Source organism: Rhinolophus sinicus, chromosome 14 (assembly GCF_057876585.1).
Source record: "Rhinolophus sinicus isolate RSI-liver-muscle chromosome 14, RSI-T2T, whole genome shotgun sequence".
Classification (NCBI taxonomy): domain Eukaryota; kingdom Metazoa; phylum Chordata; class Mammalia; order Chiroptera; family Rhinolophidae; genus Rhinolophus; species Rhinolophus sinicus.
This window is the reverse complement of record NC_142514.1, coordinates 108,220,143-108,239,595: the sequence shown is the minus strand read 5'-3', so window position 1 is coordinate 108,239,595 and position 19,453 is coordinate 108,220,143. Positions and strand designations below refer to the sequence as shown.

Below are 19,453 nucleotides of genomic sequence, written 5' to 3'. Positions count from 1 at the left end.
AATGTCTCTAATCCATTTTTAATTATTTTTGTATGCAGTGTGAGATAAGAGTCTACATTTTTTTTTTTAATGCAGATATACAATTGTCCCAGCACCATGTGTTGAAAATTCTCATTTTCTATCAGGCTGCCTTTGTAAAAAATCAACTGGCCACAAATATAAGGGTTTATTTCTGAATTCTCAAATCTGTTCCATTGATCTATGTTTATCCTTATGCTAGTACCAAACTTCTGATAACTGTAGATTATAATGCTTTAAAATCGGGAGATGCAAGTTCTTCAACTTTGTTCTTTTTAAAAAATTTTGGCTATTCTGTGTCTTTTGATTTCCATGTACGTTTTAGGTACAGCTTGTCAATTTCTGCAAAAAAAGCCTGCTGGAATTTTTATAGAAATCAAGTTGAATCTATGGATCAATTTGGGGAGAACTTGCATCTTAACATATCGAGTCTTCCAATCAATGAATATGGACTGTCTCTCCATTTTAGATCATACTTGATATCCTTCAGCAATATTTTGAAAATTTTATTGTACAAATCTTGCATTTCTTTTGCTAAATTTATTTTTATATTCTTTTTAGTAATATTGAATTTGATTTTATTTTCAGATGATTCATTCTTGTATATAGAAATGCAATTTATTTTCATAATCTTGTATTCTGCAACCTTGCTTAAATTGTTTAATAGCGAGTTTGCGTGCATGTTTGTATGCACATAAGTGTGTGTATTCTGATCTTCTACAGAACCATGTTGTCTGCAAATATGGACAATTTTACTTCTTCTTTTCTAATCTGGATGTCTTTTCCTTTTCTTGTGATTGTACTGGCTAGAACCTCCACTACATTGTGAATAGAAGTTGCAAGAGCTGACATTCTTGCATTTTTTCAAACTACTTAGCTGTAGGTTTTTCACAGATACCCTTTATCACAATGAGGAAGTTCTCTTCTCTTTCAAGTTTGTTGAGAATTTTTATTATGAATTGGATTTTGTCAAATGCTTTGTCTGCGTCTATTGAGATGATTATGTGGTTTTATCCTTTATTCTATTAATATATTACATTAATTGATTTTAAAATATTAAACCATTTGCATTCCTGAGTTGAATGCCACTTGCTCAGAGTGTACAATCCTTTTTATATGTTGCTGGATTCAGGATCAATCTGACTATTAAAGATATCTTGACTTTGGAAGAAATGCAGAAATTAGTCAAGTCGATGGTCTTTTTATAAAATTTTGATGGTTTTAATGATATTAACAGAAAATTCAAATATGGGTATGTTTCATCATTAGGACCATTAACCCAAAAGATTTAAAACACTTCTACTGAATATAATCTATGTTCCAATTAAAGAGGTAGAGTGTGTTTTCAAACTATGAATTCTTTTTACTATGTAAATATTTTATTCATCTGGATAAGGGGGAGTCATTTCAATTTTGTGAAAACTTATTATTCATTTCATAGTGGTATCTGTTGAGATCATTACTTATTTTATTTTATCACTACAATTATAGGTTCAAACTCTTTTCTGAAAGACAAAAACTCCAAGTTCAAACTATGCAATTTTAATATCTAGTCCTTGCTTTGAACAGCGAACATTATAGATTTATCACCAAATTCGTCCTTTTCTTTCAAAATGAGTCTGAAAAGGTCATTCTCTTTTTTACAAGCTAGAAAGTGTCCTTCATACAATGAAGACTCAAACATTATCTTGTCATATCCTGGAACACATCTCTGAAAGAATATGATGTCACTTTTTTCATCATTGATGTTATCAGGAGGATTCATTTCCTGTAGAGAAAAAATATTAATTTTTTTAGGCCATGAACAATTTGAATATGTGCAGTTTATTTAGAAGTATATTACTGCACAGACCTAAAGGAGTTTTTACTCTCAACAGTTAAGAAAAAAAATCTCTGAATATAGGAGTACTAATCTCCTCTCCCTCTTAATTTCTAATCTCCTATTCTCCTTGTCCACTTTGGCTTTTCCCACCACGTAATGCACATTCAGGTCTAGGTCTCTAGTTTTTCCCAGTATTAATCAGATAGCTTCCTTCTCGCCTCTCCCATTGAGTGGAGCACATAACTGCCAAAGATGAAGTAGAATTCCAGCAAAGACCACAACCTTTTTGGGCTAATGTAGTTCCTGTCTTTTCCAACCATTCAGAGCTAAAGACACTGATGACCTCCATCCATAGGCCTAGCCTAGCTCTAGTTTGTGAGCCAACTGTGAGAGGCAGAAGTGGCAGGAAATCTCAGCTTCTTCTTTCCTTCAGTGGATCCTAGAACTGAAACTTGCTGTAAGTTTCAGTTCTAGGTGCTCTAGGGCTAGGGCCCACTGCAGCTGCCCTAGGGCTAGGTACTGGGTTTCTCTGTGGTCTTGGTATATTGACCTAATAAGCAGCTTTCAACTTTTCCCTGCCCAGTACTCCAGTTCCATATTAGTCCTGAATTTCTATTCTGAAAGTAATCTATTGGCTGGGTGCTGCTCTGGAAGGCCAAATGCTGATTCCTATATCTTTCAGACACAGCTAGGGTTTGCTCAAGAATGGCTAGAACACTTGAAACTATAATCCTGCTGGTCACTTAACTGAAAGTACTGTCTACACTTTTCTTATTATTGCTCCATACCTACTTTTCAAGATGCACTATAAAATCTGGTTCTTCCCATGTTAATCCTGAAACCAGTAGACATTAGAACTTAATTTTGATCTTAGGTAGCAAAGATTCTTATTATCCTAACTAAGGACTGACAGGGAGATCTCCAAAATAGCATTCCAGCTTCCTCTTAGGATGCCTGAAAGAAGATTGGGTAACTCCAAACTTCTCAATTAATTATGGAATTTATAGCTGTTGACTGGCAAAAATAACTCTCCAGATAAACCCACAAGAAAAGTGGTTTATTCAGGAAAAAAGAAAAAGAAACAAAAACCACCAACACAGTATGGGAAACATACACCTCCAACCTGGGGATCCAACTGGCTCCTACATGAAGAAGGAAAATAATGGCCCAGTTCCAAGATGTCTATTCTATTTATTAGCATCCCACCCCCTGAAGTTACCAAAAAGTTCAACAGGAAGTCAGGGCTAGAGAGTCAACGGGGGCCCAGCTCCACCCACAGTCCTCCCAGCTCCATGGTTAAGCATCCCAAGATGTTGGTTCACTTTTATCATAGTCATAACTCTTAACCTTTGTCCTTTATCAACAAGTGTGAGTCCTGAATTAATGACAGTATAAACTGGTTCCCCAACTGGAACATATTTTTGCAGCTGTCTACAGTATCCCAGAATTCGGAAGAGACCCTAAGCTGGTGGAGCCAATTTGGGACTAAGCTAAAGTATAATGTAATTGAGAAATAATCCTTAGGCAAAACTTCAAAAGCTCTAGAAATATTAGAAGGAGATGAACCTGTTAGTTCAAACCTAGTATAAAGTTATAAAGTGGGGGTGTGGATAGGTAGAATAGGCAATCTCTAATCATAGATCAATGTCACATTTCAGAACAGGGGCAAGGAAGCCAAGGAGGCAGTAACTTTCCTTGGTTTTGGTGTTGACTATTCCTAACCATCATAGGGAAGATGCACAGCAAATGGATGTGACAACAATCCTGGTGACCATGAGGAACCCCCAACTTGGAAAGCCCTACATGGTGAAACTTAAGTGCTCCAAGGTCCTAAGGGATTCTTTACAACAGGAAGAGTTGAATCTGAACCCAGGGAACGTGAAGCTTGACCTAACATCTTTTTTTATGGCCCTTTCCCAAGTGCTTTAGCAAATTTGAGAGAATCCTGACCATTCCTGGATGTATATATCAATACAAGAAACAGACAATAGCAGTACTTCTTGAAGAATCCCTCTTCATGAAGATGCTTGTACAAAGAAAATGGGTAACCATTAGCACTAGGACTTTATAGATAGCAATTAACACAGAAAGGTGAACACCTAATGGTAGCCAGGTGTGTCTTATTATGTAGAATGCAGTCTATATTTACAATCATTGCTAAGATCCGTATTAGTGTGGGGAAAAGGGATTAAAGAGCACGAGCTAAAACTAGCCCTCTTCCAACTTTCCTTCTTTCATTCCTCCAACTAATATTTACTGAGTTCCTTTCAGAAGCAGATTTGCTATGAAGCTAATGAAGCTTAAATGTCAGACTACCCTAAGGCCCCTTCTTTTCTTATTGTAAATAAATCAACTTTATGCCTTTGGTAATTTTTTATTCTCCTTCTTTAAAAGGGTTGTCTAACTTGTCTCATTAGGGAGACCACCTCAGGGATAATGTTGATGCCTGATCACTGCACTGTACACCTGAAACTGAAGCTGAACAATAATGAAGGTCAACTACAATTTTATATATGTATATATAGTTACAAGAAGCGGAGTACAGCATTAGGAATAGAGGCAGTGGAAATGTAATGGCTGTATGCGATGTCAGAGGGGTAATAGATGGGGGAAGGGGGGTTATCACTGTCTGAGGGATATAAATGATAAATGTTTAACTGTTACATTGTTTTGTACAACTGAAACTAATAAAAAAAATGTTAACAATAAATAAATAAATAAATAGATAGATAAATAAATAAATAAATAAATAAAAGCGTTGTTGTGGGGACAGAGCCAGGAGTGCAGTTTCCAGGCTCTTGGCCTCACGTGGAAAGGTACTGGCTCAGGTAGTAAATGGCCATCAACTGTGACTGGATGGCCACCAGCTTTGGCTAGTTGGCCATCAGCTGTAACCAGTGAGCCATTGGCCACTAATATAACTGCTGTCGCTACGCTAGCAGCAAATGGGGGCTAGCAAGAAGATGATGGCTGTCAAGTGCGGATTGCACTTAGCAAGTGAGGTTGGTTGGCTGAGAAGCAGACAGCAGGCTGCGGATCATGTGGCTCCTGCTTTCTGTGTCTCCAACCCAGCCGCCAGCGAGATTATAGTGGTATGACTCCCCTATCTACGGCTCTGTGGGTGTTCCTTTTTGGCCTCACTATGTCCTGCATTCTTATGTGGGGAGCGGGAGCTGAGAGTCCCTGCGTGACAGTTGTCTAAATTGTTTAAGTTTCAGGCTACCTAAACTTGGATTTGCCCCAATTTTTACTATATGGCAAGCATTCTATCTTTTTTTAACACTCCCCAGTTTCTCTCAATAATAATTCAGTTGTAGTTCAGGCTTATCCAACTTTCTGAATCTGCCTCTGCAGCTGAATTCATTTTCCTCTGCCTCACATGAACTGAGTTTGGCCAACTCCCTCCTTCCTTTCTGGTTTTGTTGCTAAGTAACAACATGCTTACTCATCACCCTGTTCGTCATCCCAGGCCTCTAAAGACATTATGATAAGTAAGCTTCCTGCTTGTCAGGCCAGAAAATAGGGACTCCAAATTGCCACCCAAAGGCGTGACCACACTCTGGCTGGAGAGGGATGGCTAAGGGATTTGTTTGGAGGCTGTATTTGTGGCATACACACTGATTTTACTTGGATTATATTTTAGAGTGGCGTCTTTCTTCCTCCCAAATTGCCCCTTGGCATATCTACTAAGGTCATACTCTAACCTTTAGGGGGAACTGGTTGATCTTGACAGCAGTTCCTTATTGGCAAATCCCCACTCAAAGTCTGCGTGACATGGAATTCACTTGAAACACTGTCAATTTGTGGGCATCCCCTGGCTGCTCTCACTGGGAGTAGTTTGCTGGGTCAATCTGTAGCTACTGTTAATGGTCATTTATAAATAATAATGGAGAAAATAGAGAAAGATAATGAGAAAAACTTGGAGAATAGAGGAAAAAAGCAGTGACCAGAAAGATTTCAAACCTGGCTTTGAGATACAACATACCATTGTTTTTACAGATGATCTTGTTAATTTTATTCACTTAGATTTGCATTAAAAATAACATACATCAACTGAAAGCTGAAGGATGTAACCAATAAGCAGGAACAAAACAATTAGGGATTAAAATAACCATTATAATTCACAAAGTATATAGAGAGATTACAGAAGGATAATTAGCTTCAATCAGTGTATAAGGACTCATTTTGGAAAGTCACATACAATTTTCCAATATGATAATTCACATATGTATTCTACATGATTATTTATCTATAGATTGATTATTCTGAAGACCCAGGTTATGAAACAAGTGTTGAACCCCTTTCATTCTATGGCAGGCTCAGGAAAAGCATGATGTTATTACAATAGGTTAAAGAGTTGGACAAGTTTTAGTATTAATAACTATTTTAATGGTTCTCTGCTTCTTGCCATATTTGTTCTAGACAAAATGTTGAACTGAGGGCATTTAGGTTTTCTAATTTTTCACATAAATATGACTAAAACAAATTTATGTTCAGTCTTACCTTAAAGGAAATACTTTTGTTCATACAGGAGAGAGTAGACATTTTATTACACTTCACAGAGATGGCTACTGCCACACCTCTAGTGAGGCTATCTTTATACACATATATGATGAATTCCGTCTGGGGTGCATTTTCTGAAATAAACATTAACAAATGAGAACACTAGTTAAAAGAATTTTTGCAAATCAATATTTATAGAGATTAGTCAAAGGATAATCCTTAATAGATTCATTACTAATCCTGCACTCTGAGATTCAGCCAGTTAGCAGGAGACTATACATAGCTTCTCACACATTCTTTAAAATACATTCAAATATATATTACAACACAAAATTGTCTTTATCTTTTAAATGCTAAATGGAATAGTAAAAATTTATCTGTTAAGATAGAAGTTCAGTATTTTTCAAGAGTACACATTCACTGTTTCAACTCTGTCTAAACTTTGATATTTAGAATTCTTATCTTGGAAGGTACAGTAAACTTATTCATTTTCTAAGGCACTCTAAATTTCTGGTAGAAAACAGACTTATTTGAAATACTTGTATATTTATTTTTAATTTTGAGTTTTGAAAATGCTATCAGCAAATTCAGCTTTAGCCAGCAGGTATTAAGGATCCAACTCTATAGAGATCTTATACAGTTAATGCAATTACAATGAAGGAATTGGTGATCCAAATGTAGGCTCAGAGTACCATGACCCATAGCAATATCTTAAAAAAAAATTTTCTAATTAAATTTATTGGGGTAACATTGGTTAATAACATTATATAAATTTCAGGTGTACAACTTTACAACATCTGTATACTCTACTGGGTGGTTTCCACCTGAAACCTAGTTTCCTTCCATCACCATATATTTCATCCCTTTTACCCTGTTCCACCCCCCTTTATTGTATCAATTTTTTACCCCAACTAAAAATTATGCATACTCTATAAACTTTCTTGTAAGTGAAATGATTACTACTCCTAAGACTTTTCATGTAAGGGCTAGGTCTATTATAGAAAAATGTAGTCAGTAAAATGTAATAAGAAGTAACTTATTTCTATGTTTGCAAATATATTTTAAAAATACCTGCACAGTCAGCATCAGTCATATCTTCAAACAGAGGGTGTCTTCCCTGGTACATGAAGAGAACTTGGTTGTTCAAATTTCGTATGACTGAGAATCTAGGTTCGAGCTTGCCAAAGTGATCTGATTCCAGGTTTTCTACAATGCACATTAAATCTCATTAAATAATAAGGTTTTACCTAAATTTACAAATAGGCAAACTATATATTTCAGTTTTCAATAACTGTTAATCACAATCTTCTGCTACAGATACAGCTAAGATGAACCTGCAGATGAACTTGCACAATGTTTTTTAACCCACCTCCAATGTTTTTTAACCCACTTCCACGGGTACACCATTTGTTGTTGTCACTTAGAATTACTCTACCTCTGAAATCTTAAATTCAAATATCCTGCTTTCTGATCTCAATCCCCTATCCTTCTAGTTTTTAAAAAAGTTTTATTGGGGAATATTGAGGAACAGTGTGTTTCTCCAGGGCCCATCAACTCCAAGTCATTGTCCTTCAGTCTAGCCATGGAGGGCACAGCTCAGCTCCAAGTCCAGTCACCGTTTTCGATCTTTAGTTGCAGGGGGCGCAGCCCACCATCCCATGTGGGAATTGAACTGGCAACCTTGTTCAGAGCTTGCGCTCTAACCAACTGAGCCATTCGGCTGCGCTAGCTTTTTTTGTTTTTTGTTTTTTAAATACTTTTCCTCCATTTCACTGAGTCCTCCTGACGCTTGCATTTCCTACCTAACCTCTTCCTGTCTTTCCTTCTTCTTCATGAAGCCTGGACCTCATGGTGTATCATTTGATCTACCCTTTTGCCAGTATCTTCAATCCCGAACTCATTTGTCTTTCTACTACAAAACTCCAAACCTGGCTGCTGAGTGCTGTTGGTAAACAATTATATAAACGTGCAAACTGGTGCCAATGCAAACATATCAACTGTCAATACTTTTTTTTTTTTTTTTTAACAGTTCAGCACCCTCTCCCATAATCCATAGGTGCAATTTCAAACCTTCTTCACTCTCCCCAGGATCTCTACATCACCTCTGCTTTCACTTTCAGCAAATCATTTCCTGCTACTCCACTTATAAACTTAACTGTAGCACCACCAGTTATTTCCTCTATCCCTCTTGTCCCAAGGGGTAATGTAGAAAGGTGCCCCTTCTGGGATCTAAGACTAACCCTATCTGTGCGGATGTACTTTCTCCTGAAGCCTTGATTTACAAATCATCCCTTCTCTTGTATCAATCCAGCAACTCTGTTTCCTCGATTTTATCCTAAGGAAACAATTAGACAAATGTGTAAAAATTTCTCTACAAGAATGATTATCGGAGTACTGTTAACAATAAACTGGAAACAATTTAGATGTCCATCAGCTGGGGATTGAGCGAATGAATTCTGATATGCCCTTACTGTAGCTATCACATGCATTTAATATAACTGTAATTATTCATTGCCATGGAAGGTTGTTCGTGTGTATTAAACTAGAGAAATAAGCTTAGGCATAGTATAATATATACTGAAAGAAATGTAGAAATATTACATCCAAGTGATAGCAATGATTATTCCTAGGTTATTTTCATGTTTTTATTTTTCTTCATGTTCTTAACTTCATTGCCTGAATTACTTAACAACACATTCTTTTTATAATTAGGAAAACATAAAGCTCTTACAGTTTGAGATTTAAAGCTCCTCTATCAACCATATCCTACTTTGTAGCTAGCCATGTTTCTCTCCTTTTAGTAACCAAGCTTCTGGCAAGAATTTCCCTTACTTTCCATTCACTCTTCTACTTATTGTAATCTGCCTCTGTCTCCATTTCTCTGTCAAACTGCTTTCACTGAGATCGCTAAACTCCCTATTGCTAAACGTAATAGCTGCTTTCCTGCTCTTAATTTTCAAGGCTGCAAAATTCAACACAGTGCCTATTACCTTCATCTTGAAAACCTCTCGTGGAATTCTGTGACAATCTCTTGGTTTTTCTTCTTCCTCTTTGGTTACTCTGCTGTTCTTTACTAGTGTCTCTTTCTACTGCATTCTTTAAATGTAGGTATTCCTCAGAGTTTAGTTCTTGGCTTTCACTTTCTCATTCTACATATTTCCTGATATCTTTTTTTCCTCTGGCTTCAGATGTCATTTCTATCCATACACCTCCTACATCTGTATCTCCAGCCCAAATTTTCATCCTGAGTTCAGAACCATATGTCCAAGAGTCTACTGAACATTTCCACTAGGATGTCCCACAGATAAGATTCAAAACTAGATTCATCATTTGTCTTCCTTTTATTGCCCTTACATACTTCTTGTTTCCTATTTCACTGAATGGTACAAATGGCCTAAGTGAGAAAACAAAGACATCATCTTTTCTGTCTTTCCCTCTATCCCCTTCCAAATCTAACCCAAACCATGTCCTATTGATTCTTCCAAGTATTTCTAAAATCCATTCACAGCTTTTCATAGGCATCCCATTGTGCCTGCCTGAATTCATACCACCATCATTTCTTATAGGGACTATAATAGCCATTTAATTGGCATCCCCCATTTTTTGTCCCCCCATCAATTCTTTATATTGATGTGCACAACTTCCACATAGAGCCTTTAAAAGGAATGGGCCTGTCTTTCTCTTATTTTGAACCCTTTCTTCCTAGCTGAGACATGGACCCAGGAAGTATGATGATGATTTTCAAATATATGAATGAATTCAACCACTAGGGGATGATGGAATAACAAGGCAGAAGAAACCGGAGATCCCAGCCTAATCAGGCTGCATCTAACTATACTAACCTTGAACTGCCTACTTGGACTTCTATTTGAGGAAAATTATTTTCTATTGTATTCAGTCACTATATTTTCAGATCTTTTTGTTGCAGCACACTAATCTGTATCTTAGATCATACATATTGTGCTTAATGAACCCCCATTAGCCCAAAGATAAGATCCAAATTCTGTATCTTGGAATAAGAGAAGCTTCTCAATCTGCACCCAATTTATCATTCTCCTAGGCCGGCCCTACGGCCATTCTGAAGTGCTCGTAACTCCTCATACATGCCTTTCTTTCCTTCACATCTTGGCCTTTGAATGTGGTCTTCTCTCTGCCCAGAATACCTTCTCCTATTCCTTCTTAAAATATGTGCCTCCTTCAAAGTGCCCTACCAGAATCTACGGGACTGATTTAGGTGTCCTTTCTATATGCTCCCATAGCATCCTGTGCCTAAACATACCATATTCCAATTGCCTTCCTATGTGCCCGCTTCTATCTACAGGAACTGTGTTTTGCTCACTCACCACTGCATCCTAGTGCCTAACAGTGTCTGTGATATAGATGCCAATATATATTGAATTAATAAATGGAGAATAGGGCAATCTTTAAGAAACATGAGGAGTTACACGTCAATTATATCTCCATAAAGCTGGAAAAAAAGAAACATAAAGAAATAGTATTTTTTTTAAAGTTGCTCTTTCCTATTTCTAGAATACTAAGGATCACCTAAATGGGGGAGCATGCTATTTTTAAGGAAAAATATGAAAAACTAATGACCTTTAATAATCTGGGCATCAGTTAGAGGATCACAGGCTAGATGAGTATGATCCTCTCTGAATGTCAAAAGGACAAGGGCTGGGTACATCCACTTGATGAAAAGACTTAATGACTCAACCTCATAGTTCTCCTTGCTTCAACCTTCCCTATCTGTACTTTTCGAGAAATTTGCTTTCCCTGGGAGTCTCCCAGGTCTCTTCCCAAAGCATTTCTGAGAGAGAGGGTTGAAGAAGAAAGATGTACTTGGTTATGGACAACAATTCTCATGTTTTTCTTATGTACTCTAGAGAATCCGTGACTTCCCACTAATCTCAGAAACTGTGTAACAAGCAAAGTCTGTCTCGTAGATTTCAAGAACCGGAGAATTTCCTAAAGTGTACAGAAGCAATTTTGTTAGAAGTTCTTTTTGGTATTCCTTATGGTCATCTTTATTCCAAGGCTGTGCTATTGGGCCCACATTCTTCTGAGGGGAGATTAGCTTCTCACATAGATTGGTACTAGTTTCGCTCAGCTGAGAATGGTGATATGGATGTCTGTGGGATGCTTACTCAAGTAGCTACTTTTACTTTTGCAAAGAAAGAGAAATAAATTTATACTTTACCATCATTTTCAGCTATAGGGGAAAAAAGAGAAACAAAATATGTTAAATTCAATATTTCAATTCAGAATTTCCTCTCCTCCTACCCTTTTATGACTCTTCTCTGCCACTCCTCATTATTTAACCTCTATTTTACTGATGATGGCCTCTGTTGGCCTCCATTAGAAATATTATATAGTCATCCAAGAGTTCCCATAAAATGAAGCTCATTAGACTTAGTGTGTTCTCAGGTAAGTTACATATAAAACCTAAATCTGCGGTTTATAAATATAAATTTGTAGCTAAAAAGAAATTTTATAAAGTGATAGATTTTACTTTTAAATTTATTGCTTCAATGGAAGGTCACCTAAGCAGTTTCTATGAAGCTTTCAATTGAAGCCAAACTGCCGATGGAAGATTAATAAGAATGTTTTTATTTGTAAAATATATGTACATTAAATGGTGTAACTCACTCACAGAACTCTAGATTTAAGGCATCGCTTATATAATTCACTAATTAGCTTTGGGAAATTGTATTCCCTGAATGTACCCAATTTTGAGGAATTTTCATGTACACCTGCTGCCATCTTGTAAGTGGGCTACTGCTAACTAAAGTGCCAGGACAAGGTGCTGGGACCTTGGATATATTATGGTTAATTTATAGAGGCCCAATATTTTTTTTTCCAGACAAGAATGTCATTAGTATTACAATGCAATTTGGTGACAATAAGGAGTAAATAGTTCATCTCACAACATCTTTTTAGTTGAATACATATATCTGAGCCCTGTGTTTGGCCTATTGCTTTTGACTTACCTATAAAGTAAAGCGTATTGTCAATAAATTTCATTCCCACAAAGTTGATGCAATTGTCTTCTACTGATTCAGCAGCCATCTTTATTCCTAATGAAAACAAAGAGTCATTTGTTAAAAGGTAACAATTGTTCCTTGTACACAAAAGGAATCATTTATTCCTTACTGCCTGTACTGCCTCCAAACTCAGAAGTCAGTGTGCTGATGAACACTCTGGACATTTAATAAATGCCGGGAGTCTTCAGCTTATGAATACACATGTTCAAACGTTCTGTAGCAAACCATCAGATATTTGGAATCTGGAAAGCATTTTCTCTTTAAACAGTGTTATGAAGGGTGGATAAGTGGTTCATTATTGAACTGATTTATTGTCTCATTATTGAACTGAATAATATTATCACTATAAATATGGGATGCCAGAAACACACCTAAATCATGTCCTTTAACTACAGATTGGTTCTGTCTGTCTGACAACCAGTGGGTTTCTGTGCATGAGAAACTGAAGGTTTGTGACTGTATTGTCAAAGTGCTACATGGTGTTTCCACCTGGGAGCTGGGGCAGAGAGGGAGGAGGCTGAAGGGCTCTAGCATCTGATGGCCCCTTTCTCCCTGAGCAGCAGCAGTTTTTGATCTAGAATCTGGATACTATGCTTTTTACAAGTAATACATAAACACTATTTTTCTGTTAAAAAAAATCAAATAATGCAGGATTTGAAAATGTTAAAAATTCCTCTTTCTGCTCTTCTCCCCTGTCTCACCTTACCCCACCACACTCCAATATGGTATGTGTCTTTTCAGACCTTTGTCTATGGAGCAAGCGTTCTAAATCTGGGAAATTTGTGAACTTGGATGGGACAAAAAATGACATATTTATTTACACCTACTTCTAACTGAAATTGAGCAGTTCCTTCTATTATGGTATAGGACACAGACTACAGTTATTAGCAGTACCTGTAACTGTCACTAATAGAAATACATATTTCCTATTGTATTGTAATTGTTGCAGAGACCTTGAAATATCGTTTAAAATCATTACTACTTTGAAATATATGGAAGTTTTTAGTTCCACCGGTAGATTATTTTATTCAATGTGTTAATAAAGAAGTACATATATACTATATCAAAATTTGTTTAAAAATTTTTTGACAATGCTATTTTAATATGGTGGGTTTCCTTCATAATCCTAAGTATTTAATTTTATGCATGTAAAAACATTACTCTGAGAAGGGATTCACAGACTTCACCAGATTGCCCATGGTAGTGGTGGTGGGGGGTCTATGCCACAGAAATGGTGAAGAAACCTACTCTAGAATTCAGTAGTACCTTGGGTCCCTAAGGGCAGTTATGGTTGGGGCTCCAAGGAAGGTGGCTGGGTTGCAGTTGCTACTTGTGGTAGGGGTATTTATAAGTCTATGCTCAAATTTTTTCTAGCATAGTCTGCTGATTCCAAACAAACATGGTAGAGGAAGCAGGAAATTAAAACCCAGTTGCAAAAACCTAATCCAAATTAAGCTAACCCCAAATACGTGTTAGTTGGTTGCTATTTAAGTTTTATCTAGGTTCAGTTCCTTACAAATACAAATGTGGATAGTTATTAAATTTACATAGATATATAATATACAAACATGTGTGTGTGTGTGAGAGAGAGAGAGAGAATGGCTACAGTGCTCTTCTCTACAAACTTTAACATTATACATTATGTAATGCACACATACTTTATGAAAGTAATTCACCTGAAAAGTACTCAGTAGTGAGTGTAGGAATTGGATGAAAATACTAGTGTTAACTACAGTAAGTATTTAGTTAGTCAATGAGTGAATTAATTTAGAGAACAGTTACCTTAAAAAACAATCCTATACCGTATTTGAATTCATTCATTTATTAATTATTGAGTATCTACTATGTACTAGGCACAGGGCTAGAAAGCTGACAAAACACACATGCATGAGACTTAGTTACTACCTTTCAATTACTCAGAGTCTAGTGGGAGAAACAACTACATAAACAATTACAAAATAGTATAATGTTGTAAGAGCTGGATTTATAAGAGATTCTCCCTCGGCCTGGTGATGTTGAAGGCTTCTTAGAGGAAATGATGATTGTGCTATTGACAGAGAGGCAAGCATTTTCAAGGCCAGGGGAAGAGCATTCCATAAAGAGGAAACAAGGTGAGCAAAAGCCAAGAAGCAGGGAGGCTTGGGCCTCATCATTTTTATGTAATTAATGCAAATGCAGTCACATTTTACAGGAAGAATGTATTTCTGAAGATCTCACATAGTTCAAGATTAACTTTTCCTTGGGAATAAATATAAAAGTATGTGAGGAGATATCTTTGGAGTCCATAAATCTACAACCAAAGTATATTCTTGCTTTCTTTTTTACAAAATTTTCAGCATTATTACTAATGTTTTGCAGAGTGCTCTCTCCACACGGTCTATCATGGTGGTACTTTGGCCATTTTAATATTGTTTTCTTGCATCTAAATTTTGTTCCATCTTATTTCGTTGGAAATGTTTTTCAGCACAAGCAGTAATAATACCCCCTAGCACTCTAACATTGTTATCAGATTTAAAAAGATTTTAAATTACAGTAGTAGTAAAGATTAAAACATCAATAGCACAACAATAACCTGTGTCTCAAGCCTTTCTGAAGTATTTCAAGGATAGCCTAACTACTAACAAGGAAGCAGATACTGACATGGAAGCAGATAATTCTACCAGGTATAAGAGACACGTCCGTGTGACAACAGTGTTAACAGCGCACAACTCACTTGGCCTACCAGCTTTGATATTATGTCATTTTAGAAAGGCTAATTTGGAGTTTACATACCTCTATTTTGCCTATAAAGTGAGCCTATTATTTTCGTATTACATTTGTTTGATTTTGCCTAATTCAAGTCACATAAAATGCAACTTGCAATGTAGTTTTGTTTGACAAAAGCTTGTAAAGGAGAGTCAGATTATAAAGGACCTCGTTTACTTACGCTAAAGGGTTTGAAATTTTTTTTTGAAAAAAATACTACCTTACTTTAAGTAGGAGAAAGATGTAGTCAAATTTATACTTTAAAAAGTGCACTCTGGCAGCAGTGTAGAGAATGGATTTGATGGGGCAAGAGTAGATAAAGGCCAGAAAACAACCTTAGAAGGAATTTTAAGTTAAGGTAAGAGTTGATGAGGCTATCTAAACTAAAATAGTGGCAGCAGGGATGAAAGGGAAAGGATGGCTTCAAGAAAGATTAAACAGCAGGACGTTTTAGCTGATTGGAAGGAGGTCAAAAGGAAGGAGGAACTGAGGATGACTTAGAAGTTTTTGACTTGGGCAATTTGTTGAGTGTTACCTCATTAACTAAGAAAAATAATGAAAGAGAGGCTTGAGTGGAAAATACTTAGTTCAGTTTTGCAAATCTAAGAGAGAAATGTCACAGAAGTCAAGGGAGAAAAGAGCTTCAAGGAGGGGCTGCTTGAAATCATACTGCAGTGTCCATAACTTAGATACAAGCTTTTGGTGTCAGTAGAACAGTTTGGGGAAAGTGGAGGTAGCAGAAGGCAGGTTGAGACGGATCTAAGACAGAATGGGGTGGGAAAAACAGTAAAGATAGTAAATACCAACTATTCTTTTAGGAAGTTTGGCTATAAAGAGAAGAAAGAGGGTGGCAGTTATTTGGGGATATATAATTTGCAAATTTCAATTTCTGGTTCCAGATTCACACTTCCAACTGTAAGATGTATTAATACATTACTTTCCTAAACATGTCCAAATAACCTGCCCAAAAAAACTGAAGCCTAGAAGTCCTTCTTGACTCCTTTACCTAACGTTTTCTGTCTCATAAACACTGTAGATTATAACTCAGAAATGTCTTTATAGTTTGGTATCACCTCTCCATCTCCACCAGCACTGTTTTAAATCAAGCCCTCAATCTCTTTCAGCTTCTTCTACTTTAATACTCCTCTTCTTGGTTTTTTTGCTACCAGATTCTTTTCCACTCCATACTATTGCCAGAGTTATTTCCTCTTCCAGGCAGGAACTTCTGCATTTTTTATTTTTTTATTTTTTTATTTTTTTGGCCTGTGAAGCCCTTCTTCATCTTTTAAGTCCCAGCTCAAACATCTCCTCTAGGAAAACTTCCCTGACTCCTCCATGCCCACCTAATCATTCTCAGTACCCACCTCCCCAACCCTCCCTCTTTCACACTTCTGAAATAGCTCTTACATTGAATTAAGATTATTCTGATGACAAATAGGTCTGTCCAGATTCAATGTGAGTTTCTTTAAGACAACGAATTGTCTTTTTTTTTTTAAATCTTCAACACCTGAAAGGACTTATACACAGTACATGAATAAATGTTTGCTATGATAAAACTTTCCACCATGACAACAATGTGTAAAGGGCTGGTAGAGTTTTTTTTCTGTCTTAATACTTTCACTCCATCTTAAAGCCAATGAGAAAAAGGAAAAAAATGAGGGAAGTCTGAAAACATTTTTAAAAAATAGAATAATTTCTGTAATATTCCTCCTCTTTATTTTTCCTAGTTTCTTTTTACTTCACGAGTGTTGATTTTGAATTCTTTATTCTTACACTCTTTTTGTTAGATCTCAATACATCTATGATTACAACTATTGTGTCTCCTTCTTCTCTTCACCCCAACTTTCCTTTTCCTTTCTCATCTGTGTTCCTTTGCTTTCTTAATTCTAATCTATGAAAATTATAGTTCCCACTGGATAGAAATGCTTAAAGATAGCTCATCTAAGATTCTCAGATTATTGACTTTTTTTTTTTAAAGAGTTATAAACCACCTCAGAAAGATCCTCCCAGGAATATGTAGTGACAATTGGTTCTTTGAAACAAAAGAAGTTTTAGTTATACAAGCCCTGGAAACTAGCTGGAGGATAGTGGATGGTAAAAAACCGTGTTGGAAATTAGGTTACATGTGTTCCAGTCCTGTCTGGGACTAGTCATGTGATTCTGAGGGTCTCAGTTTCTTCATTTGGATAAGCAGGGAGTTGAAGGTCCATCTTTAAGGTCTTTTCCAGCTCCAACATTTTGTAATTCTAGATTCTAGATAAACTGCAAGGAGAGAACCATTTCTGTGTGGCAAATGCCCTAGTAGCCACTTCCTCATAATTCTATAACAACACATAATCATTATTTATTATATAGCCAGCATTGTTAAGCTAGTAGGAGTTTAAAAACACACTATTAGATTAAAAGTAAAAATGCCTTGAACTTGAAAAGCAACTATAACTATGTTTATCCAATTCTGTGGAACAGCATAGCATGAAATGAGGAAGCGTACTATCTAATTCCTTAAAATCGGGTACGTAGTTATTGTGACAGCAACAAGATCAAACCTAACTTTTCAGTTTTGTAAATCATTTTGTCCTTGAAAATTTTGTCATCTTCTTAATGTATGTATGTGGGTGTGGCAGAGGTGGGGGTGAAAGACAACTTAGGTAAAAATTTAGGTAAATAATTAAGGATAAAATATATAATCAACTGCTAAATATAAGCTCAAAGCAAAAAGCCAAAACGGAACTGATGTAGTTGGAATGGCTTCCTGTGAAAAGGAGAATTGAATTTAATCTTAAAGAATGCTTAAGATTAAATAGATGGAAGAACATTTATGTGATAATTAAAACAATATTATGGTGTGGGGTGGACTAAATGGGGCCATTTTTTAAATTGTAGCTGACCAATCCTGCTGCCCTGCAGTGAACACAAAGTAGGGTTAAAAGTATGGAAGGGCTTTGGAAGTCATGTAGAAGTCATGAAATTAATCTCAAAGGCAATAGGAAAACGGGCTATTGAGCTGGCAAGCGCATTATGAAAAAGATTAGAGACAGGCTATGAAACTACTCTAAGAATTCGTGTAGGATTTCAAGGAAGAATTCATAATATTCATGATGGCGTTATATGAACAAACCAGCCAGATTTAAAAATATGTTTTGAAGGAAAATTTAACAGAACTTGAAATAGCTGTATATAGGCAAAAAGAAAAGAGGATTTTTTAAGGGTGTCCTAATTTTTGTTATTCATCTTTCAAAAGAGAGATACTTATTCAGCCCCTTCTTTCTTGTGAAATAAAATTCTCCTGAGGAATGCTATAATATCCAACTGTAGCCCAGTCTAAGGGTGCTGATGCAGATTCCATCAAGAGTATCAACCTTTGGCAAGTTTTTTGTTTATGTCTAAAAGGGCGTTGAGAGGCCCTATAAAGAAAAGCTTATTTATTTTATCATTCTAAAGCAGCAATTCTCAGGGGGTTCACGAGGTCAAAGCTATTTTCATAATAACTCTAAGTTATAATTTGTCTTTTACATTCTCATTCTCTCCTGAGTATACAATCGAGTTTACCAGAGGCTACATAATGTGTGATATACATAGACTGAATCAGAAGCAGACGAGAATGCAGCTCTCTTCTATTAAGCCAGACATTAAAAAGATTTGTAAAAAGAAAAAAGAAAAAAACAATGTCACTCTTCACAGATTTTTTTTGAGAATATAGTTATCTATAATTAAAAATGTTATTTATACTAACATGTAATGTGCTTATTGTTATTTTAAAATAAATTAATAGGTCACTTATTTTTTAAATTTCTCAGTTTTAATTTCTAGTACAGTAAATAACAGTAATACAGTATTATAAAAGCTAGATAAACAAAAATTCTTCTGGGTTCTTAATAATTTTTAGGAATGTAAAGAAGTCATGAGACCAAATAGATTGAGAATATTTGCTCTAAAGTGGTACTCTCCAATGTTGACTAAAAGAGAGAAAAAAGTTTCTATTCTGACTTTGCTATGTTACTTATGTTGTTACTGACTGCCCATCATAGTGATGTCAGAAAACTTAAATTACTCTCAATCGCTTTTCTAGCTTATTAATTTCTAATTGCCATGCCCAGGTTTCCAAATAAAGAGGAATGCTATTTCTTACCTGTGCCCAATTGTTTCCTAGGAGAGAAATCGATTTGGAAGGTTTGAGGTCCCTTTCTTGTCCTGACGCTGTGTAGATGGTAGAATGTGCCTGCCCCTCAGCAGCAAAAGCAGGCAGCCAGGAATGCAGCAAGTCTTGAAATCAGACTCCTTGCTGTTCGTGAACCACGCAGCTCCTGGCGCAATGGAAACAAGC

The 19,453-nt window shown here is 36.2% G+C and overlaps 1 protein-coding gene across 2 annotated transcripts; it reads right to left on the bottom strand.

Annotated features, from left to right (window-relative positions):
• Positions 1–1,464: 1,464 nt before the first annotated feature.
• Positions 1,465–19,451, bottom strand: IL18 (interleukin 18). Of its 2 annotated transcripts, XM_088791455.1 has the most exons (6): positions 19,259–19,451; positions 12,331–12,417; positions 11,541–11,552; positions 7,415–7,549; positions 6,344–6,477; positions 1,465–1,786 (listed from the first exon to the last, which is right to left on the bottom strand). In XM_088791455.1, the coding sequence occupies exons 2-6, from the start codon at positions 12,407–12,409 to the stop codon at positions 1,568–1,570; spliced, it is 579 nt and encodes a 192-aa protein (XP_088647581.1). In that variant the 5' UTR covers positions 12,410–12,417; positions 19,259–19,451; the 3' UTR covers positions 1,465–1,567. The 2 variants fall into 2 exon arrangements, with proteins under 2 accessions (XP_088647581.1, XP_088647582.1); XM_088791456.1 differs by lacking the exon at positions 11,541–11,552 and having other exon boundaries at positions 19,259–19,448.
• Between the last annotated feature and the right edge of the window lie 2 nt (positions 19,452–19,453).

Bases quoted from the DNA above. Each gene is read 5' to 3' on its own strand.
- IL18 (XM_088791455.1), bottom strand. From the start codon at position 12,409: ATGGCTGCTGAATCAGTAGAAGACAATTGCATCAACTTTGTGGGAATG. The intron at 6,478-7,414 runs GTATTTTTAAAA...TGTTTATTTCAG, and splicing joins GACTGATGCTGACTGTGCAG to AAAATGCACCCCAGACGGAA. The intron at 1,787-6,343 runs GTAAGACTGAAC...TTTTCTCTACAG, and splicing joins ACAAAAGTATTTCCTTTAAG to GAAATGAATCCTCCTGATAA.